General features: G+C 41.4%; 1 protein-coding gene across 4 annotated transcripts in view; it reads right to left on the reverse strand.

Moving 5' to 3' along the window:
* Positions 1–6,411: 6,411 nt before the first annotated feature.
* Positions 6,412–24,925, reverse strand: part of ARFGEF3 (ARFGEF family member 3) — a 178,898-nt gene continuing 160,384 nt past the window's right edge. For 3 of the 4 annotated variants that reach the window (XM_032339393.1, XM_032339392.1, XM_032339391.1), the window contains 6 exons: positions 24,676–24,790; positions 23,743–23,845; positions 23,381–23,512; positions 20,957–21,078; positions 15,239–16,460; positions 10,681–10,872 (listed from right to left, as the gene is read on the reverse strand). In XM_032339393.1, the coding sequence (XP_032195284.1) occupies positions 10,681–10,872; positions 15,239–16,460; positions 20,957–21,078; positions 23,381–23,512; positions 23,743–23,845; positions 24,676–24,790 (1,886 nt within the window). Of the gene's footprint in view, positions 10,873–15,238; positions 16,461–20,956; positions 21,079–23,380; positions 23,513–23,742; positions 23,846–24,675; positions 24,791–24,925 lie in introns of all 4 variants that reach the window. The other variant, XM_032339389.1, reaches the window with a different exon arrangement.

Below are 24,925 nucleotides of genomic sequence, written 5' to 3' on the forward strand. Positions count from 1 at the left end.
TATGTGTATGGCTTAGGCTTTTGGAGTATAAGAGCCAAAAAATGTCCCAGGCAACTCATTGTCCTTCTGCCCCATCATAACCCTCCCCTGTAACAGTGAACCCCTGAGCCAGTTACCTACTTGAATATGGGGAGAAAAAAGAACATGAATTAATATCTCGATTACTTGTTAGTCACAGGATTCTACTTAATGCTTTTGAAGAAAGACATATTCAAGAAAGAAGCCCTGGTAGATTCATCTGTAATCTTTGAATCAGGGATCTGGTCCTATAATTCTGTATCTATGCCCATTCCTGAATATTGGCCAGTCAACAGTTTCACGAAAGACACAGTCCCGGTTATTCTGATAAGTAATGAATCCCGTGCACCTATGATTATGTTAACTTCTTACTGTTTGATTCCTTGGAGTGGCATGAGAGGGAAGGAAGCAGGACACAGGCCAGCTGTGTGTGTGTGGGATGGGGCAGAGCATCACCCCCACCCCCCACACCCCAACTAAACCCTCCGGCAGCCAAACCTGGCAGGGGGCTGAAGGAGACCTGGTGAGAGGAGATATAATTTTTATCCTTAGTGCATGCTCTAATCCCCAAGGGTTTTATAGGCTTTTCCACCTCATTGGACTAAGAGCTACTTAAAATAAATTTACCAATTTAATAATGTAAAATTTAATTCCCTAAATTTGTACTAATGTAAACACTGCCAGTGTCTTCAGTTGATAAGGCTCAGTTTTCCAACAAGCCCATTTCCAAATGGTTTGACCTCATAGTCCGTGGTAGTATCTATTCCTCCCACTTGAAAGAAAAATCTATTCTAGGCTTTTAGAATAATGTTACTTTTATAACCTATTGTCATCTTAGAAAACCCATTGAGTATTTACTGATTCGATGGAATATTGAATTTTTAACTATAATATAGCCAACAGTATCTTCTTTACAACTGGTAACTTTGATTCTTATTTTTTCAAGTTGAGGTATGATGGAACCTTCTGCATCACAACATTTATCATCTAATTTATCTTCTTGAAGGCTATTCTCTGCAAGAGACTGGGAAACAAGGTCAAAGTCTACTGAAGTTCAGTGTTTGGGTTCCCAGGTCTAGACTGTTGTAAATTTGATCCTTTCAGGTTGAGATCAACTTTTTTTTTTTTTTTCCTGATTTAGAAACTGCTTATAAACTTTTCTGGGATTTAATTATGCTGTTGCCCCCTCTTAGTTTGCATGAGATCTTTAAGCTGGAGAGTTTGTTTCTCTGACAACAAAACATTTTGAGCTATCTGATTAAGTTAGTGGGGCAGATTAGGGGTGCCTATGGCTTGATGTTGTAACTAGGAACCTATAAATAAAAATAAACAAGGAAGAGAGAAAAGGCAAGCTTTTAGAGTATTCTTTCAAAGGCTGGAGATAACAAGAATGTTTGTCAATATGTGAAAACCACAATATTACATTATGCTTCAATTCTATTTTCACTTTCTTATTGAACCTACCTTTAAGCCAGATGGGAAAGTGAATTTTCTAATGAGTGAGATGAAATATTTATCAAAGCTAGATTATGCAAGTTTTGATCATAAGCCAAATAGCTGAAGCATATCAAGTCTCTACTTTAAAGAAATACATATAGATTAATGCACATATTATATTCATTGCTGGATATTAATAATGGAAGAACTGGCTATTGACCTGGAATTTATTTCCAAAATGTTTGATTAAAGAGATCTGCATCTGGGCTGCCAACCTCCTTGTATATGATTGGCACAGAAGTTAAGCTTTCTGTGTTGGAGTGTATTCATGGGTATGAATGTCAAGGGCATGTACACATGAGGTCTCAAGTATAAATCATCTTGCAAAATAGTGGCACTATTTCTGAGATGGCTTATTCTCCAGCACATAGTAGTACTGCATTTAGTAGTCATTAGCATTTACAAAGCACTGCAACTTTGGGGCTTTCTTGTTATCTTGAAGCAGCTCTGAGGTTAGAGTTTTTATTCATTTTACAGTGTGGGAACCTTGAGCTCTGTACTCAAATGTTGTATGGTTTTCCCACTCCCGGGAAGGGGTGAAGCTTGGGATGTGAACTCTGCTTTTCAGGCTCAAGTCCAGGGCCACCTTGGCTCTGCTCCTCTCCATCCATGAACTTGGTTGGTCACTTATATTTGTTTTTGTTTTTTTTTTTTAAAGATTTTATTTATTTATTTGACAAATACAGATCACAAGTAGGCAGAGAGGCAGGCAGAGAGAGAGAGGGAAGCAGGCTCCGTGCTAGGCAGAGAGCCCGATGCAGGGTTCAATCCCAGGACCCTGGGATCATGACCTGAGCTGAAGGCAGAGGCTTTAAACCACTGAGCCACCCAGGTGCTCCAAGTCACTTATATTTGTGATGTCCACATGCAAAGTATAGTAGTATCTATTATAGTTTTATTTTATCCATAAGAGGAAAGGGACAGTGTCTTTGTGATACAACTGTGAGATTGCCAGTGTATGATAGAATGAGAATCATGGTTTAAAGTCATGTACACAGATTCCATCCCTAGGCATCTTGTACTTCTTTTATCCTTCTAATGGCCAGCTTTGCACAATTTAGGCATGATGATGCCTAGGCTTATACTATTATAGGCTTTTGAAATAGTTTTAAAGCTGCAATTTAATAAGACCATGACGTTAAAAGTGGCTGTATTTTCTTTTCAATAACTACCTTCTAATAATATTATTTCTATTAATTGAGGGATTTAATTATTTATGAACAAAAGGTAACAATTTTTGTAATGAATAAATTCCATCATTATCTACTGATACTATGAATTTATTTTAAAAAAGAAAGATAATTATAGGGGTGCCCTCCTGGCTCAGTCAGTAGAGCATGGGACTCTTGATCTCTGGATTCTGAATTCAGACCTCAGTTAGGTGTGAGGCCTGCTTTAAATAAATAAATAAAATATTTAAAAAATTATATATAGGTTATATATATATATATATATATTTCTTTAAATGTACTTTCTAGGCATGTACCCAGTTGTTAACAATGACCATCTCTGTGTTATGGAACTGGAAGGGGCCTCTTCATTCAGTTGTGAAATTCCATGGAGAAAGGAACCTCATTCTTTTGGCCAAATCCTATAAACATAAGGTATTTATATAAATTATTTTGATATACTTACTAGGTAAAGAAAACTGTTTCACATAGATTTTTTTTAATGCATTTGAATTTTTATTCTACAACACAGGCAACATAAATACAATATCTTTTAAAATATTTTCTCTTTAGAATTTTCATTTTCACTTCAGATAAAATGTACACAAAATACACTTGCAAGCTTGCTTACAGGGACCTGTTAAACAATGAACAGACAGATTCTATCAAATCAAACAGTTTATCAACATACAAAGGAGAGTAGTTTCAGGGTTTTTTTTTTAAATGAATTTTTTTTTATTAATGTGAGCAAACTAAATAAGAAGGAAAAATAAAAACTGTACTTCCTTGACAAGTCCTTTGGAGTAAACAAAATGTTTCAAGGCTCCTGGTGAATGGGATTGCAAGGATGAATTCTGCATTTTATAGATAAAATGGTATACTGACTCAAATCATTATGGCTATACCAAGCTTCACTTATTTATAATTTTTAGTGGAAACAAGTCAATTCTTTGGCATAGTATAAGAAGGGATAAAAGAACCCTTACCACCCACTGGCTTTATTTAGAGTGGGAAATGGTAGTTGGGGAACTGTTTATAATGTAATTTATTTCTCTTAGAAAAGCAGGAAAATAATCTTAAATAATAGTCTTTTGGCATGATTAGGGCAATAAACATCTTATTCTTAGCTCCCTTCCTCCCACCCCCCACCCATCCACTGAAAACAAATCAACAAAGAAAAATAAGTGAAATTTCTCTTTCCCTCTAGGCACCTGTTCCTGCCCCTATCATGCCATACCTGGATATCCTACCATATGGTTTCCATTGAAGTGAAACCCAAAATATCAACACCAATAATCTTTGTCCAGTTTTGCCTATTTAGCAGGAAATGAATTTTTATTAAAGAGAGCCACTTCCAACAAAATTTAGATGGAAGAATTGCCAAGGGAGGAATACAAGGTGGCCCACATGTAATCATGAGGTAGCCATGGGTGACCACTGGTGGCTGGTAGTGTCAGGGCCCAAGATTCCCTAACTTGAAAACATATTGTATGTGGTAGCTCGAAAGACTGGCTTTTAGATTCCCCCCTCCCTTTTTTGGCACCAGTTGGTAACATAAGTTGGAAATAAATTATTCCTAGAGATTAATATTTTAAATTTAATTTGAAAATCAATTACTATTAGAAGAACTAAAAGCAAACCTAATTTCCAAAACAGGTTATGGAAAACAAAAGTGAAATAAACCACTTTGATTATTTCCATCCACAGAAGCAAGAACTTGATTCTTTAGTATCATTAGCACTTTGACATGCTTTCTGATCTCACTAATTCTAGCAAATATTGTCATTACCTTCTGTTCATACAATAATCTAAAGTAATTTAAATGATGTCAGAATATTCAAGCAGAAGGATTTAGAGAAAATTAAATCAATAAGAATTACATGTAATTACTATAGTTTATATGTGGATGATAATTTTAAGGTACTTAATTTTTTCTCTTGAATTATTCGACAATCCTTATTTTTTTTTAATGCAAAAAGAATTTCCAAAGCTAATTAATCAAAGTGTTAAGAAGTAAACTGAGGCCCCACCTATATTTGAATTATGATTTCACTGTATTCCCAAAGCATACTGATGCATGTGTACATTTCTCCCACCATTGGAAGATGAGAGAATACAGTCTTCGCTGTATGGATATGAACACAACCATGTTTACTGAAAAGTCCTTAAAACAGGCACATGTACTGCTCAAAAGGGAGTTGTTCAGTTTGCAAATTTCTTTGAAATCACTTGGTAGACTCTTGACAGGTACACAGTAAATTAAAATATTAATCTACACCTGTTAAGTGAAAGATGAAGGTACATCAAGTAGTGCAACATCATTTTGAAGTGTCAATATTTGGGTAACTAATGAGAGAGAGAAACCTACTGGCAAGCAAGCAACTACTCAAAAACCTCTGGAAGCCAGGAGCCAAGGCTGTGACAGAGTTGAGACGGGAACAGTAAAACTGTAATGCCAGAAGAAACTTAAACCCTACATATTGAAATTTAAAATCACATCAGTACAAGTCAAAGGGTCAACATGATACAAACGATTATCCGTAGAACCAGTGTTTCTAAATACAAAGACAAGAAGTTTACACAGATCTCACTGTTCCATTGAACAGATACATTCATTGTCTTTTAGCTTGTAAAAAACCGAATTGTTGGTATAATAAACCTAGAAACTGGGAAGATGGAATAGGAATGCTGTAGAGAATCCAATCCCAAGTTGTCTGCCCAAGGTTCAGTTTGGGGTTTCTCTTGAGCTTGTTAAGTCAGGCTGATCTTAAAGGTAGTGCTGGAAATTTTTTCAAGGCGGTTGTCAGAGTGTAGTCCCCAGACAAGCAGCACTGGCCTCACCTGGGTCCTTGTCAGAAATGCAAACATCCAGGCCTACTAAATCTGAAACTCTGGGCGTGGGCCCAACAACCTGTGTTTTAACAAGCCCTCCAGGTGATCCTGATGTGTGCTAATGTTTGAGAAGCACTTTAGAACAAAGTCAAAAGATACTACACAACCACTACTTAACCTTCAGGATAGGAACTAATAGAACAAATGATTCTTGGTGGTTGAAAGGCTGGAAGGACCATAACTGGATGGGATTCACCAGCAGCTGATCAAGTTTTCTTGCTGAGATGGTCAGCCAGTCTCTCCTTGGAGCTCTCATGCATTATGACACACAGATAGAAGGGAAAGGTTTTGTATGGTACTAGTGGTGTGGTATCGAGTTTTCTTTAATTAATAAGTGGTATCATAGTTTATGAGGAAATCGAGCACTGTTCTCAACTGAGTTTCTCATAAATTATTCCCGGGGATAATTTTTTTTTTTTTTTTTTGGTCTGTTTTCCCTGAAGCAATAATTGTGTTTTGGAAATCTAAGTAGTGTTCTAGTCCAAAACTTCGTATTAAACTATTTCTTACTTCCACATCAAATACAAACAATTACAAGCAGAGGAAGAGGAGCTCACGGAGAGACAACCAGTTTTCTAGATAGCTCCACTACGAGGGAAGAGAACACAATTTTTTTGATGAAGCATAATTATGAGTTCTTTACTAGTTTCACAAGTCTTGCCCCATAGTAAGTTCATATTTCCAATAAAAAGTGCTTAAAAAGAGTCTCTTGCTTTTTTAAGGCCACACTAAATGTCCCTAGGATCACCTAAGAGGTACCCATGTGTATCCAAGTTCTGTCATCTGCTTAATGCAATATGTTGGATTTTCCTTCTGCCTCTTTCCTTGTCTGCAGAGTATGTAGAAATATTTAGGCATATGGCACATGGTTATTATGGATATTGACCTGATGCCCCCAGTACCTGGATCTTTAAACAATCCTGTCTTACCCGTAGCTTCCTCTTCAGAGAGTGCATTTGAAAACTGGTTACAATTTATTTTGCATATTCCCAAACTTTGATGATGACTTCCATATTTCCTACTGTATACTTCCCAGGGAAGCAAGTAGAGAGGCACTGTTGGCTACAGGGCACTTTATTTTGAGTGGTTCAATGACAATTGAAAAAAGTTTACCAACCGTGTATGTCATTCTGGACACAGACTGCCACGCTTTTCTGCGTAGCAGCTGGCCATAAGCAATACTATTCCATCATTTCCAACTAATTAGGCAAGTTTTCTAAATTACCACGGAAGGCTTGTTTTAAGATTCAAGTTCAGACCTTGTTTTATGTTCACTTAAAATATTATGTTACATGTGATCTTTCTCTGTAGAATCACTAGCTTTTTCTTTTTTTTAAACCCTATTTGAAAAATCCCTATATCATAGCAGATCTGGGACACCAATCAGATATTTTCAACTCATTTTAACTTTTTAATTCCTTGAAACACTAAAGTGCTTACTCTGTGTACTTTGAGCACAGTGTTGTAGAGAGCATGGCCTTCAAATTCAGGAACACCTCTTTGGCAACGAGTTTTGCCATTTATTGGCTAACTCAGGCCAGCTTCTTAACCTCCCTGGGTCTGTATCCTCATCTGAAAAAATATGAGGACATCTATGCCCGTTCGGCCAGGTTATTGTGAGAATGAAATGCTAATGCAGGTCAGGTCTACATTCACAGTGGCTCTTGTCAAATGTCACCACGCCCTATGGTTTGTAAATTCTTGCTGTGGTTACCAGCTCCCAACAAAGTTCTTTATTCTGCTTAGTTTGATGGGTGGAGCACAAAAGGATTTTCTTTTCTGAAAAAAACTTTCCTACCTAAGCAGCCTTGTAATGTGTTTGGAGGAAGTCAGGGGTTATCCATTATACAATTGCATTACCTTCTTATGGTTATAGGTCATTTGACTTTCTCTACTGACTCTGTATAAGTCTTCTTCTTAAAACAGCAAAAACTAAAAGCCTGGTGATACTGTGCCAAGAAGTTTCCATTTAAAGGTACTTTTGAATTATGTTAAGTCTTTGTCACATTTGATTGCAAATATTTTAATCTGAGCTGTTATGTATGTTAGAATCTGCCTTGATCAGTCACTAAATAGCATAAAGATGGTAGAAAATGTCCTAGTTTTATATTGATGGTGAAGGCTAGAAAATAATCATAAGGGGAGAGATAATAAGGTGGTGTAAAGAGGCAGCCCAACCATTTTTAGAAGCTAATCAGGAGAGGCAAGTGCTGGGAGAGATCTTAGCCTTCCATCAAACTCTGCCCTTATGGCAAGGAAAAATCTGATGATAAGTGTGGTCTGCTTGGTGGCCAGGAATTCCTACACACTTTCAATTTTCTAAGTGCTTTCATGATACATACTTTACCAAAATATTAAAGAGTAATTCCCAACCTTAGAGTAAATACCAGCAACTGAAAGCAACATGAAAATCTTATTCTGCTTAGATCAGTAAATATATGGTAGTGACTGTTTTTAACCACCAAGGCTGTCTTGACCTTGGTCTTTCAGAGACCTTGGGCGAGAGGGAGTGAAGGAAGAGATGGGGAAAGGCAGAAGCCAAGACACCAAGAGAGTGTGAGTGGTTGACCAGGGCAGTCTGGAAAGGGATCGCTTATCTACTTAGGGTTCCTCTCCACCCCTGGAGAAGACAGACTTCACTGTGCCCTGACATCCTATTCATTAGAGATTGTTTGCATCAGGCAAATACAACTGCAAATACCTCTGGGAAGCATTAAGGTGGTTTAGTTAGCTTTCTGCTTCAAATCTGATGTAGATCTGTAGCACGGGGTATGCTGGGAATGGAAATGGGCAGAGACGAATGTAGACCTTGGGGTAGACTGCAGAATACATGATGGGAAGGGGCCAAAACCATCTTAAAAACTGTAGGTAAAGAACTATGTACAATTCCTCACTTTTTAATTCTTGGAACCTGTGAAAAGTTTATTTTCATAAACTAGCCTTGGATCTCATAATAGAAAATCTATGGGAGAATGGAGTCTGATTTCTAAACAATTAACATACTCTGGCACATGACATTCTACATTGAAACTGGCTTTGCTTGAATTTTTATACTTCTTAAAAAGTTGCTACATATAAGCATTTTATAATCATTCTGATTTGACACTCTACTGAAGTTTCTTCCTCACCCCCAAAGTAAATTTTGGGGTCCTCATGGGAAAAAGGGGAGCTAAACCTCAGATAAGCAGTAAATCATGGTGATTCTGTTTCTTTTTGTAGCTTTTGTTAAAACAAAAAAGAGAACGTACCTTTCAATTCTACTTCCAAAATGTAAAAACTATATAGACTATAGCTCATTGCTATCCCCGAAGGTCATTGCTTAAGATCAAATAGTTGATATGTTTCTAAACTTATTTGTCTATGGGGTAAAACCGAAGGCAAAGAGAGTATGTTGTGGAACTGAAATATGTCTTCTGAACTCTGTGGTGATTTCTAGATGGTATATGGAATGATGGGGTTCTTTTAGTTTGCCTAAATAAATCAGGGAACCCTGTCTTCATCTTAACCTTGTAGATAGTTACATATTTCTCAAGGAAGACAAAGTTTACAAATGCAGCACTGAGTAAAGTTCTAAGTTTTAAATCCTTACTTCTATACCGAAGAGTTGATGTTTTATTTTAAAAGAATGATACTCAATTATGAACACATTTTTAGGGCCTGGGAAAATGATAACATATGTCTTAGCAACTAACTCTACTTTCTAGAATGTACACGAGTGGGTCTGACTGAGGCGTTTCAATCATTATAATTTAAGAACTACAGAGTATGTTGTAAATAAGATAAAGTTTCCAAATTAATTTTCTAGTTCTATCCAAAAAAAAAAAAATCCATGTAAAAATAGCCATTTAGAAAGACCTCAGACATAGGGTAAATTTACTTTCCTGAGAGGACAAATATTTTAAATTGAAAAACATAATGTCCTAAATTTCACCGGGTCCCCTCCTCCTTTAGTTTTCTTTTCTTCTGAGACTGGAGCTTGGATGTCGGACACTGCAATTTGATGGGACGCTTGTATAATATTTTAAGGTTTCAAATGACTTCCTCCCACTCTCCTTTCTCACCCCTCCCAGCTGTCTCCCTACCACCCCACTTCCTGCCCCGTTCCCTGAGAAGTCTGCTCGCTGCATGGAGAACGGAGTCCTTTCCTCCAAGGGTGCTGATACAAAATGAGTTGCATTTTAACATTTTGTTTTCTTAAAAACCTGATGTTCTGCCTTATGTTCAGATAACTGGAGCATAGAAATGTCTGTGCAACAAGAAACTAAGGCACCATTTTTTTCCTTTCCTTTCCTGTTTGGCCTTGGGAGCAAAAAGCAAAGACTAATGGGAAGCCAGGGTGGCAGGGCAGTCTCACCTCTCCTGGCGAGAACTGTATCAGCCACTGTACTGGGAGCTGTGTGTCAACAGCTGCCAGGACACAGACTTAAAACCTTGCCAGGAAAGCATTTTCTTCCTTGAGAAATAGGGAAATAAAGGCACAACAGCACCTTAAAAAAAGTTGGTTATGCCAACCAGAAAATCTTGACAATTTAGGACAACTTTGAAATGTTCTGGAACATGTTACAGAGAAAGTCATCCCTTTCTTGCTTATGACACCCAGAATTGTTTTTCCAGCTGTCTTCTTCCCTGCGAAGCCCATAATCATAATGGAAATCTTCCTCCGATGAAGAATGTCCGCTACTAGATGCCAGAGTGCCTACACACCAGCATGACTTACCAGTGGATGTTTCCTTAACAATTGCATTTAAAAGGAAAAAAAATCAAATGGATCAGTGTGGAGTTTTCAAAGGAGTAGTCCTTCAAAGGACTACTCCTTTTGGGAGTAGCATGGCAGGCAAAAGCACTGGGAAATAAACATCAAGATTTAGAAACGTGTCAAAGAATGGAGACTTTTCTGAAATGATGTGCAAAATCAGAGTATCATTGGTGTCCTCCAAATACAAGGTGAGTGTCCAGAATGGTCCCCAGTGCTGATTAGCGAGGGACAGGTAGACTCCTCTGAGACACTGGTTTCAGTGGGGCTGGTGGTGGGGCAAATGCTATCCATTGGGGACTGGTGGGCATTCTCTAACCTTCGAGATTGTGTTTCCTCAATGTGAATCTTCTACACGATGATGTCATAGACCCGGCCCACTCTGCCCAGCCATTCCCTCACAGCCTGACGCACTCTGATGTCTGTCACGTGGCAGGTCAGCTGGCTGATGCATGGGAACACCGCCGGCTGGAGGGCTGTGAAGGTCTGGTCTGGAAGGATCTGAATCTGATTGAGAACGGTTAGCACCATGTTGGTCCAGGCCTACGAGAAAGGATTAAGGAGAATTATTAGCAGCTTTTTCTTGGTTCATTTGAACTCTCGGGTATGTGGCAAAGCCCTGCTCAATTGGCAGGTGAGTTTTCTCAGGCTTTAGGTTGCAATAAATCAGTCTTTAGTAATTTAGTATGGCTAAACGTTGTCACTTTAAGTTCATCTATACAAGGCAGAGCAGAGTCTCCTTTAACATTAGGAATACCTTATTTTCAGGTTTCATGGACTACCGGCATACCTTGTTTTATTGTGCTTTGCTTTACTATACTGTGTTTCCCAGATAGTTCTTTTTCTTTCTTTTTTTTCTTTTCAGACTGAACATCTGTGCAGCCCTGTGTGGAGCATGTTCATTGGTGGCATGATTTTCCCCACAGTATTTGCTCACTTGGTATCTCTGTGTCACATTTTGGTAATTCTCACAATATTTCAAACTTTTGCATTATTATTATATTTGTTATGGTGATCTGTGCTCAGTGATCTTTGATGATGCGATTGCTTGTTTTGGGGTGCCTATACAGAATGGTAAAAATACTCGTAAATGTGTGTGTTCTGAGTGCTCCACTGACCAGGCCCTTCATCTCTCTCCTGCTGCTCAGGTCTCCCTCCTCCCTGAGAGACAACTGTCACTGAAGCTAGGCCAATTAATAATGCCACACTGGCCTCTAAAGTTTTCAAAGAAAAGGAAGAGTCAGAGGTCTCTCCCCTTAAATCAAAACCTAGAAATGATTACGCTTAGTGAGGAAGGCATGCTGAAAGCCAAGACTGGCAGAAGAGCCTAGCTTCTAGCCTAGGTAAGCCAAGTTGTGAATGCAAAGGGAAAGTTCCTGAAGGAAATGAAAAGTTCTACTCCAGTGAAGACACAGATGACAAGAAAGAGAAACAACTTTAGTGCTGATACAGAGAAAGTCTGAGTGGTCTGGATAGAAGATCAAAGCAGCCACAACATTCCCTTCAGCCAAAGCCTAATCCAGAGCAAGGTGCTAACTCTCTTCAATTCTGTGAGGGCTAGGGAGGTGGGGAAGCTGCAGAAGAAAAGTCTGAAGCTTTCAGAAGTGGGTTCATAAGGTTTAAGGGAAAAAGCTGTTTCCATAACAGAAAGTTGCAAGGTGAAGTAGCAAGTGCTGATGTAAAAGCTGCAGGAAGTTCTCCAAAAGGTCTGGCTCAGATCATTCATGAAGCTGGTTACATTAGACAACAGATTTTCAGAGTAGATAAAATAGCTGTTTATGGGAAGATGCCATCTAGGACATCATAGCAATAGAGGAGAAGTCAATGGCTGGCTTGAAAGACAGGCTGAATCTCTAGTTAGGGGCTAATGCAGCTGGGGACTTTCAGCAGAAGCCAGTGCTCCTTTACCATTCTGAAAATTCTAGAACCCTTAAGAATTATACTAAATCTACTCTGCCTGTGCTCCATAAATGGAAGAACAAAACCTGGATGACAGCACATCTGTTTACAACACGGTTTACTGAATATTTTAAGCCCACTGTTGAGAACTACTACCCAGAAAAAAAGATTCTTTTTAAAATAATACTACTTTTTGAAAATAGTACAGAGGTTGCTCAAGAAAAAAACAGAGTTACCCTACAACCCAGCAATTGCACCACTGGGTATTTATCCCAAAGATACAAATGTAGTGAAATGAAGGGGTACCTGTACTCCATTGTTCATAGCAGCAGTGTCCATGATAGCCAAACTGTGAAGAAGCCAAGATGCCCTTCAGCAGATGAATGGATAAAGAAGATGTGGTTCTTATAGACAATGGAATATTACTCAACCATCAGAAAGGATGAATACCTACCATTTGCATTGACATGGATGGAACTGGAGGGGATTATGCTAAGTGAAATAAGTCAATTAGAGAAAGACAACTGTCATTTGGTTTCACTCCTATGTGGAACATGAGGAATAGCGCAGAAGACCATAGGGAAAGGGAGGGAAAATTAAATGGGAAGAAATCAGAGAGGGAGACAAACCAAGAGAGACTCTTGACCCCAGGAAACAACCTGAGGGTTGCAGAAGAGAGGGGGTTGGGGGATAGAGTAACTGGGTGATGGGCATTAAGAAGGGCCCATGATCTGATGAGCACTGGGTGTGATATGCAACTAATGGATCACTGAACACTACATCAAAAACTAATGATTGTCCTATTTGCTGGCTAATTGAAATTTAAAAAAATAAAAAAGAGTACTGCTCATTGATAATGCTCTGGTTACTTAAGAGCTCTGATGGAGATACACAGTGAGATTACTGCTATTTTCATGCCCACTAACACAACATCTCTTCTGCAGTCCATGGACCAAGGAGTCATTATATTTTGTAAAGCTATGGCTGCCATGGATAGTGATTCCTCTGATGGATCTGGGCAAAGTATATTGAGAACCTGGACAAATATTCACTATTCTAGATGCCATTAAGAACATTCGTGATTCATGGGAAGAGATCAAGACATCAACATGAACATCAACAAGCTGATTCCAACCTCATGGATGACGGTGAGGGTTCAGGACTTCAGTGGCAGAAGTAACTGTGGTGGGAACAGCACGGGAACTAGAATTAGCCTGCAGATGGGACTGGACTGCCACAATCTCTTGATAAAACTTGAACAGATGAGGAGCTGCTGCTTATGGATGAGCAAAAAAGTGGCTTCTTGAGATGGAAACTACTCCTGGTGAAGATGCCATGAGGATTGTTGAAGTGACAACTAAGGATTTAGAATATCATATAAATTTAGTTGATAAAGCAGCTACAGGGTTTGAGAAGACTGACTCCCATTTTGAAAGAAGTTCTACTGTGGGTAAATGTTACCAAACAGCATTGCATGCTACAGAGAAATTGTTCGTGAAAGAATCAATGCAGTAAATTTTATTGCTGCCTTACTTTAAGAAACTGTCACAGCCATCCCAACCTTCAGCAACCACTACCCTGCTCAGTCAGCAGCCATCAATGTCGAGGCAAGAACTTCCATTGGCCAAAAGACTGGCAGAAAACTTCAGACGATGGTTAGCATTTTTTAGCAATAAAGTATTTTTTAAATTAAGGTATGTGTATAGATATATATATTTCTAGATATGCTATTACACACTTTATAGACTACAGTATAGTGTAAACATAAATTTCACATGTACTGGGAAACCAAAAAATTCATCTGACTCACTTTGATATTTGCTTTACTGCAGTTGTCTGGAGTCAAACCAACAGTATCTCCAAGGTATGCCTGTACACAAATCTTATTTATTCCTCAGATTTTTAAAGGCACTCTTGCCTTCTCATAGTGAAATTTCCATAGGACATACATAATTATCAGTCTCTATAATGCCTAGCAAACTGGAATAGGACTACCTTCCCTCAGTAACTTTTTAAAATCATAAGCAAATCTCCAAGACATGAAGAAAATTAAGACACGTTATTTGTCAAGAAGGTCATCTATTATAGAACAACCATATATTTTCATTTGATTGGACTTTTCCAAATCTAGTCTGCTTTTTCTGGATTCTGAAATTTGGTTCTACATTCAAGTACCTTATAGGAAAATAAGGCATCCTGCAAGATTCATGCTAAGTCCAAATTTATGTTTATTCTGAGAACACGTTTTTGTGTCAGTTCACAGAATCCTTGGATCTCAGATCTTCCAACTTATGCCTGTGACAGGAGCCCAAATTTAAACACCTGGATTATTTTTAAAGGGTTCCCATGACTCTAGATTCCTCTGTTTCTCTTTTACAGTCTCATCTATTCTTAAATTGAACAAACAGCACTAACACTGTTTTCTTCTCAAGCTGAGTTTTTGATGTACCATGGAATTACAAGTATTAAATGAATGGCGCATGAAGGAACAGGAATAGTCAAAGCCCTCTAAAAAAGGAGATGTGTTATGTGCTCCCAATGGATTAGAAAGCCTCGAGATGAAAACATTGGTATTCATTGGTATAACCACACAATAACAGGCACTTTGCTTTTTTTCCTTTACACGTTTCTTCCATGCCTCTTCCAATCATCAACTCAGGACCCTATGACAGTGAAAGCACATCTCCTTTAGAAGTTGCAGCTTCATCTTGTTTATCCAGGTGAGTTCTGAGTTCTCAGTATCTCGTATAACCCTTAAAAATAATTCCTGAAGTTATGTAAGAGTAAAATTTCACACTGATATATTGACCCAGATGGATGCTCCGGGTTAGTCCCCTCTGACTTTGGTGGGGAAATGGGTTGGTCTCCTACTGGTGTCTATCGACTTACACAATGTGTGAGTGTTCCATGAGGGGGACACGTCTGTCCCTGGAAGGCTAGCCCCCCCACACCCCCAACACACAGACTGCTAGGTGTGCCTCCTGGCATCCCCAGGCTGATGGGAACCCACCTGGATCTGTGCTTCCGCGTCCCTCACAGAGACACTCAGGGAGCTCCCGGTGGAGCCGGAGCGGGGCCTCTTCTCCTGTCGCAGCAGCTCGGGGCCCGCGCTGAATGAATGGCGCATCTGGCCCTGGTCTATCAAGTGCTGGGGACGTTGAAGCAGCGGGGAGTCCTGGCCCCGCGGACCCAGTGGCTCTCCCTTCTTCTCCCCTTTGACCTCTTTGGGGAACGTGGGCAGGTTATGCTGCTGCTTCCTCTTTTTGTATTCGGTCATCAGTTTGGAGATGGTTTTGTCGGCGGCCATGGTGTAGATCTTGTTGCCCGCGTTCTCCCACCATTCCTTCTTCCGGCTGGGGTCCTTCTTCTCCACCTTGGGGCTCGGCGGCAGCAGCAGCAAGTCCCCGCCGCCCGCCCTCAGGCTGCTGGCCTCACTGGCGTGATCCCGGGTCTGGCTCCGGTCGTCCTCGGAAGGGGTGTCTTTCCCCGAGAAGCCCCCGGTTGAGGGGGTGGACGACTCCGACTGGAAGGACGGAAGGATGAAGAACGGGTCAGTCTTGAAGACGGGGGCCTCCTCCAGGCTGCTCTCCAGGTCCAGGTGCATCTGGATGTAGTTGTTGCACAGCTCCATGCACAGCTTGTGCAGCCGCTTGACCAGCCACACCCAGTCAGCATTGCTGATGGGCTGCACGCTCAGGGAGGGCAGCCTGGCCCGCCACTGCCTCTTCTCCTTGCCCCTCGGGGGGCTCACCTGGGCCGTCTCCTCGAAAATGTCCTCGTCTTCAGATGAACACTGCTGGGACGAATCTGTGCTTCTCTCTTCGTCCTCAAAAAGCACCTTCTTCACTTGCTCGGCGGTGATGGTTTCCTGGTTGGTGAGGACAGCACAGACCAGCGCGTGGAAATAAATATTAAAACTCATGGCGGACTGGCGGTAGAGGTTGGCTGCGCCTCCAATGCCCGACACCTTCTTGAGCAGGCACTTCAGCCCGGGGCTGGTGTCGAACTCCCGCGCCGTCCTGTACGAGTCCAGCAGCAGGTCAAAGATGACCGCCAGGTTCTGCATAGAGATGTACCTGAGGAAGCCGGCCAGCTTGGCCTCTGGGACTTGCACCGTCTTCTCCTCCCCAGGGGAGGGGCCCTTGACGAACTCTTCTAACAAGATGTCGTACAAGTTCTGGAGTAACACCTGATGGGATAGCAGGCTCACCACAATTTCCCTGAAAGAAACGCTTCAAATGAAAAGAAGGGATTGATTAGTAGCTTTCTGCCCAATGTGGGTTACTTGAAAGGAATTCCAGTGTTACACATTTTAGAATGACATAGGCAAAACTATAGGCAAAACTGCTTTATTTCAATGCCTTCTTTTAAAAAGGGCAAACTTGGGGGCGCCTGGTTAGGTGGCTTCCTTCAACTCAGCTCGTGATCCTGGGGTCCTGGGATCGAACCCCGCATCAGTCTCCCTGCTCAGCGGGGCATCTGCTTCTCCTTCTCTCTCTGCAGCCTCCCCAACTCCGACGTGCTCGCTTTCTTTCTCAAGTAGAGAAATAAAATCTTAAAAAAAAATTAAAGGCCAACTTCTGGAGCCATTACATGATCACCATTTTAGTCATGATTAATGGAATTGCCGATACTTCCTAAAATCTAGGCACTGTATGATATTACTGTTTTATAAAAACTTTTCAATATAGGCACAGCAATGGGATACAACATTTGACATTTTATTACTCATAACATGAAGGAGATAAAATCAGAAAGTAACAACGTCTGATAAATTCTCTGAATTTTAAGTGGCTTTCTTCTCTACTGTGTAGGCTTTTTTCTCAACCCCAAAGTTGTGAGCAATCTCACTGAAGTCAAACTTTCTAGGGACCAAACCAGTTTACCAGGATTAACTTTTAATGCCTTTGGTGAGTAGACATAAAAACTTCAGTGCTTCCAACACGTGAGATGGATGAGGTCCAAACATTCGCAATATTAATAAATAATATAAGTCAAAGCTTTTTAAGCCAAACCTAGGAGAGAGAAAGCCATGTTCGCTCAACACGTACAATTCTCTTTCGTGTCCGTTCCTGCTATCATGGCCCACAGGACACCTCTGTGGACCCTGAATGCTTTTTTGGATCCACTGAGATGCCCCTCAGGTCAGCTATGTGGCATGGGGGTGGGGCGAACCCTCCACGGACACCTGGCCAGGACTCCTGGTTGAGGGGCACAGCCCACATAAGGAAGCCTTCAAAGTGCTCTTTGGTGATTCGGCCTCTTTTGTTTGGTTGGATTCTTAGACTAAGAAAAGAATTTCAATTCTAGGCACTACCTTTACTAAATATTTTAATTCACCCTTGTGGTTTGTGGTTTATGGTTTCACTTTGTTTTCAGTGCTCTTGGAATTGCATGAAAGTAGCTTATGCCATTATGTTGCAAACTAATTTTCCTCACAGGGTAATTATAAAATTATGATCCTCAGATTAATTGCTTATTTCAGAGATCCAACTATTATATCAATATGTCTAGCCATGACCTTGCATTTAAAAAGGACTCTTTTAGCAGAAAAGAACACAAATGCTTCATATATTTAAGGGCTGAACTTGCCCTTGGTGGGATGGTACACTGAGTGAACACAGGAGGCTCAGCCCAGATCTGTCATTTACAGACTCCAACCCTTTCTAACAAATCACTGAAGCAATTTTTTCTTTTTGGTGGTAAAATATACATAATATAAAGTTGGTATTTGAGCCATTTTTAAAAGTACCATTCAGTGGCTTTAAGCACCTGCACAATTTTGGGTAACTATCACCACTGTTTCTAGAATCTTTTCATCCCAAACTCAATACCCCTTGAATAATAACTCCCCATTCCCTCCCCCCTCCTTTTGGTAAATTATTTAAGGTATTAGGAACTGTGAATATGCATTTTTCTGGAGAAGAGGGCTCAAAAAGCCACCAAGTTGGTCTAACGCTTCATGTCTACAGCTATAGGACTCTAACTAAAGGGAACTCCTGTCACCAGGCACTCAGGTCTGTTCACTTGTCTGTCGGCCCCAGTACACTATGCAGGGCAGCCTGTTATTCCTCTATGTCCCAGGGCCTGGGAAACTGGTGGGAACAGTACTCAGTAAGTGTCCAGGACCAACGGAGTAACAGACAGATGGGTTCTATGTGCAGGTGCCTGCACAGATTGCTGCCTGGAGGAAGAGTTCTTCTGGAGAAATAGCTCAGACACCTCAACCCCAGCCCCTGGCAGCCTGGACTCCTGCAGCAGGAACCACAGCAAGAGGTGGGAGTCTGACCAACCTTCGGAAGGTATGATACCACAGCCCACAGGACATGATCTGTTACCTTCCCTGAGAGCTGGAAAGCCCTTTCCCAGCAAATATTTAAAAGGATGGTGGCTGCGAGGCCGTGTTTGAATTTTGGAGCATCTTTATCAGCCAAGATCATCCCCTCTGATGCTTTAGGAGACAAAATTGCTAAGAGTGCATGTGAAAAGGACAGAAAATTCCTTTTGCTTTAGGTTCAAGCCACACCATGCACAATAAAAAAAGAAAAGCAGCCAGAACAATAGTGAGATAAGCATTACAGAAAGGCACGGAAAGAGTAAAACAACTGATTACAGAGTGCAACTTTTCTTTTAAAATTTTTTCAGTGTTCCAGAATTCATTATTCATGCACCACACCCAGTGCTCCATGCAATACGTGCCCTCCATAATACCCACCACCAGCCTCACCCAACCTCCTACCCCCCCAACCCTCCCAAACCCTCAGTTTGTTTCTCAGAGTCCACAGTCTCTCATGGTTCATCTCCCCCTCCCATTTCCCCCAACTCACTTCTCCTATCTCCCTATGTCCCCCGTGTTATTCCTTATGCTCCACAAGTAAGTGAAACCATGTGATAATTGACTCTCTCTGCTTGACTTATTTCACTCAGCATAATCTCTTCCAGTGCAACTTTTAAAGATTTTATTTATTTATTTTACTGAGAGCAAGACACAGTGAGAGAGAGAACACAAGCAGGGAGAGTGGGAGAGGGAGAAGCAGGCTTCCCACCAAACAGGGAGCTTGATGCGGGGCTTGATCACAGCACCCTGGGATCATGACCTGAGCTGAAGGCAGGCGCTTAATGACTGAGCCACCTAGGCATCCCCAGAGTGCAGCTTTTAATCACCCATGCTGACAGGAGCTAAACAAAATCAACAGATAATTTTTCAATTTGTTATACCCAAGTGTTTCAACCTTTTTCTCCACATGCCCGTTACTAAGGGGACTGTGAAGTGCTTCTGAGGCCAAGTGCAAAGGAAAGTTGTCCTCCTGGAGAGTTAACTGACATAAGACATGCTAATACTAGCTTCAGAGAGAAAAAGACCCAGAATTTCAAGTACCACATCTTAAAGCTCGCATACGAGGTAGTTTGGGTAAAGCTCAGGGCTATTCCTGCCAAGGTGATTTAAAACCACACCCAGATTTCTCTTTATTAATAGGTCTTTTTTCCATGGGTGACTTCAACATGGACCTTTGAGGATATACTGGATGGTATGTACAGGAGCCTTCCGTAGGTCTAACTCATCTCGTGCTACATCTTTTGCTAAGCTAAGAACTGCTCTGTAGTAAGAGTCAAATCCATGTATGCCAGATGGCTCCCTGCCTTTGTGCTTGTTGCCCTGGGACAGCTGGCCTAGCCTCTCTGAATGTTTCCCTGTGGTAAAATGGGAGTGGAAATAGTTAGCCACTGTGGCTCACATATAGTGCTCAAATAGTCGCCGTCATTATTCGTGTGCTGCAGTTTAAAAATGGGAGATTTCAGTGGCGGCTATTATCTTCAAGTCTCGGAACAAGAGTTTTTAGGCAAAATGATAGTATTTAAAAAGGGCAAGATTAGGGGCACCTCTATGGCTCAGTAGGTTAAGCATCGATTCTTGATTTCAACTCAGGTCATGATCTCAGGGCCTGGTACTGGGCTGCGTTGGGCTCCGCATTCAGTGGAGAGTCTCCTTGAGGTTCTCTCTCCTCCTCTCCCCCACCAGCTCTCTCTAAAATAATAAATGAATAAATCTAAAAAGGGCAAGATTCATGTGGCAGGGCAGAGATCTTTTTGTCTCCTGACAGTTGTATTGCTCATGAGAAGTTGATGTATTTCTCCCAAAACATTATGAATCATGCCTTACGCTACAAATTTGTTTTTAAAAGGCATAATATGGACAATACTATAGACACACTGAGTTGTGTCCCCTCTACCCCCAATTCACATGTCAAAGTCTAAACCTATAGTACCACAGAGTGACTGGATGTGGAGAAAAGGTCTTGAAAAATAATTAGGGCAGGCCCTAATCCACCGTATGACCGGTGTCCTTATAAGAAGAGATTAGGACGCAGGCATGTACAGAAGAATGATCCAAGTGAAGACACAGGGAGAGAACATCCAACCAGAAGCCAAGGAGAGAGGCTCTCAGAAGGAACCAGCCCTGCCGCCGCCTGGATCTTGGACTTCTAGGCTCCAGAACTGTGAGCAAATGCATTTCTGTTGTTTGAGCCACCCAGTGGAGGTTACTCACGTGAAGCATGGAAGCTCTGGTTAAAAAGTGAACAATTTTCTGTAAAAACCCTTGCTAAATGACTCTATGAATATTTTCAGTATTCTTAGCCAAAGCTTGGATTATAAGCAGCCAGAAGTGAAGATAACGGACTTCCCTCATTCTAAGTTGTCCACATGGTTAAGCTTCTTCGCTGCTTACCTTTTCTTGGTGTGTCCATTTGGCTTCTCATCAGGAGGCAGTTCAATAATGAGCTGACAGGACTGCGCATGATCGAAGTTGTTTGGAGTCTTTGGCGAGCACTGGGTGTCCAACATAAACACCTGCAAAGGTATGCAAAGGTTCAGTTCGGAGCTCCATCATCCTCAACCTGGCTCTGCCAGGAACTGGCTGGATGGCTCTGGGTAAGTTGCTAACTCTTCCTACTCATCTCACCTATAAAATGAGGTTGATAATGGTCTTCTACCTGGTGTGTTTGTTGAGAGGGTTAATATGTATTATGTACATATAGTGTTAGAAGAAGAAACATTCAGAAGTTAGCAGCTGACACTAATACTAATAACATATTTTATTACATGACAACTCATTACACTCCAACTAGCAAGCGCTGATATTTAAAATTAATTGAGAGTAAACAAAAGGGGGCTGTGTTTGTAAAAAAAAAAAAAATCTCTGATTTTGACATCTGTGTGGTATTATATTCTATCCAACATGGGAGGAAGAAATTAATTAGGGCCCCCTCTCAGGACTCTGGATGTGGCCATACTACTCTATGGGACGGTGGGAGAAGTGACTAAAAAAACTGTAAGCGCTTCTTGATTCTTCCCTTTGAAAATAGAAGTACTTTTTTTTTTTTTAAAAGATTTAATTTATTTACTTGACAGAGATCACAAGCAGGCAGAGAGGCAGGGAGAGAGAGAGAGGAAGCTGAGCAGAGAGCCTAATGTGGGGCTCGATCCCAGGACCCTGGGATCATGACCTGAGCCGAAGGAAGAGGTTTTAACCCACTGAGCCACCCAGGTGCCCCAATAGAAGTACTTTTAAATGTTTTCTTTCCAAAGTTTTTGGTTAGGGACTGAGGAAGAGAAAATATTAAAAAGTAAAAGCTTCACTAAATGGCCTCTGTCTTTTTTCTCCATTAACAATCTACTGTTTCAGAAGAAGGTTCCATGTTCTTGCTGTGTGGTGGGATGTAGTTTGGAAGCCCACCGTAAGCACATGGGGACGACTGTTAGCAGTGTAATGGATTCCCCTTGGGGAAGCTATCCTGTCAGAAGACCACCTCTTGGCTTCTTGTTATGGTGCCTTTCTGTGGTAGCTGTCCATCACAGCTGTGGGGGCCAAAGTAGATCCTCACTGCAGCCTTGTTCCTTCTCTTCCGACCTCTGCAGACTGGCCATGGATGCTTCAGTGGGATGTGCTCTCTCCCTTCCCAACAGAACCATCATGTCCTGGGCTGTCATGAATGTGGACAGCAGAGGATGGGAGAAGCAGAGTGGAAGGTTCTTAACCCACCCTGTGAGGCGTGCTAGGGAAAGCCCTTTAGAAACCAGATCTAGCCAGGAAACGTCTCAACTGATAATCAGGGTATCCTGGATTATTTATGTCCTAAAGGGAGATTTTATTAAGGATTTAAACAGATCTTCTAGAAAAAGGGTGCCTTTGAATATAACCTCCAATTCACTTTACTTTTCTAAAGAATTAGAATACTTAACCAAAAATTTAATCCAACACTGCATATATATTTATAAAAATTGCTTAATGTTTTAAACATACCACACACATTTGCAAAATATCTTCTGCATGCGAAGACATACTTCAAATATGTCTGTTGCCACTAAATGATAGACTGAATTCTCAACAACCACTCACTACTCTGAATATATGTATATTTAGGGACAGTGCTTAATCCTGCTGCTGGAAGCCCCATGCAGTCTATCTCAGAGATAGACTGACATGTCACTTAAGTATTTGGGGGCATGTCTGTAGCTAGTGCTAATGTTGGAAGGCCTTTTGTGATTTAGTAACTCTCAGACTCAACAGACATTAAGTAAGTGTCTTCTACATGCCTTGCTCTAGGAACACCAGGGGAAAGTATATGGAATATGTTCTCTGCTCAGAAGATTACAACCAACTTTTTTGCCTTCTGACATTTGCCAGAAGAAAAAAGTCATTGGTACATTGTGATCCCTGCATGTGTAAGTATATTTTAATTTTACTTATGACTTACATTCCACTGAAATTAAGCAGCTTGGAAAAGGCTCTGTAGGGGAGATATAAGGAAAAAACCAAATAGGTTTGCCATCCTTAGGCACTTGTAGACTGCAAGTAACATCAATATTTAAGCAAATACGGATAATATAAGGAGTCCAAGTAAATCAAGTGGTGTATGAAGTGTAGCGGCCAGGGAAAGAAAGGACTTTAGCTGATCTGGGCACTGCAGGATGCCCTAAGAAAGAGATGGTGGAGAGGATTCTAAGGCTATTGACTGCATTAGTCATTCCTCATCAAGAACAGTACTGACAAGATGTCAGAGCCAGGAGGAGTAGCTCCCTAACGGAATGAAAGGCAGTCTGGTGATGCAGGACCATCAGGAAGAAGCTTCTAGAAGTCCCCAGTCCTTACCTGCTGAGCCATGGCTCGAATGCGCCAGTACTCGGCCTCGGCACTGGGGGAGGAGGAGGGGGCCGCCACCCTCACCTGGCAGCCTTCCCCACTGAAGCTCTCGGTGCCGCTGTGGAAGCAGCCCAGCAGATCCTGGGGAGAAACACAGCAGAGGTTCCCTGGGTGCCCCCTGCCCCATCCTGAATGTCCCTCAGTCTGGGACAAAAGCACTGCTCTGACAGCTTCTTTTTCTGCCCCTGTAGGAGTTCAAGAGAGGCTGCCTTCCAGGAGGAGGAGGGCGGCATCCGGATGCCCCACCTGACAGGCATGAGGGAACACTGGGAGACGGGAACACGCTCTGGCTCTCTCTGCCAGCAGTTTACCTTCACGGGCTTGAGCGTGGCGGAGAAGGCATCCTGCAGGGCACAGCAGGCCAGCCTCCACATTTCTTCAGTGAACACGGGGCCCGCAGTGACGAGGACATACCTGTTCGAGGAGACAAGGAAAGGGGTCTTGAAACTGTACGTGTTGTTGCCCTTACAGAAGCATATCCAGATTCATCCCACAGCTTCGTGCATGCCTTGCTGCCTCTTGTCTTCAACCCAGCTGGTGTTCCACTGTCCCAACACGATTTCCTAAGGCATTTCACTATAAAATATCATGGGGTTCCCACGACTAACAGGGAAATGTTTCAATTTAGGCTTGCATGCAAGACTGTATATATTCTCTACTATTTTTTCCATTCTAGCCCCATTTTCTACTACTCCTGGACAAATACCAACCAAAGTAACTGTTACTGGTGACTCTGATCTCCATGCTTAGGTCTGTGATGTTCTTCTTACAAGTCCCCAACTAGCAAGAGCTTGCCCCCCTTGGGGGATCCGACAAAGTGTCATCAATAGAAAAAGCTCTTGCTGACCATCTACTCCCCTGCCCTCCTTGGGGATTATCATTTTCTTCCTATTATTATTATCATTTTCTATGCATCTTCCTATTATCATTTTCTATGCATCTCTTTCCTATTATCATTATCATTTTCTATGCATCTCTTTCTGTTATGTCTGTTAGAAAAGGCTATAAACCTCTCAAGGGCAGGGGCCGTGGCTGACTTCTCATGCAGCTGAGTACCTCTCATATAATGCCTACATGATAAATATTTGCTGATTAAACACTGAAATGAGGAATTACTGGCATATACATACAGACATTTTTACCTTTAGAAAGCAATCCAAAAGTGAATTGCTACAATAAAATAATTTAATCCCGTTGGATTTCATAATAAAAACTGTGGAGAGCTAGGGAAGGTTTTTCCTCACCTAATACAGGAGCAGCCCACTCTGGAGATGGTTTCTGTGGGCTTGGCCACACAGGCTACCAGTAACTCAAACAGGTCCTTCAGCATCGTGTTGATCATACTCTCATACCGGATGTCTATATGGAAAAGTAAAACCAAGATTTCACTAAACTCTGTTGTAAAGGAGGGGGTTGAAAAGCCATCTATAGCTAAAGGAGAAAGTCTGAGCAATAAAAAGAATATAAATATCTGGGGGGGGGAAGTAATTTTCT

This window comes from Mustela erminea, chromosome 4, assembly GCF_009829155.1.
Source record: "Mustela erminea isolate mMusErm1 chromosome 4, mMusErm1.Pri, whole genome shotgun sequence".
NCBI classification, from domain to species: Eukaryota; Metazoa; Chordata; class Mammalia; order Carnivora; family Mustelidae; genus Mustela; species Mustela erminea.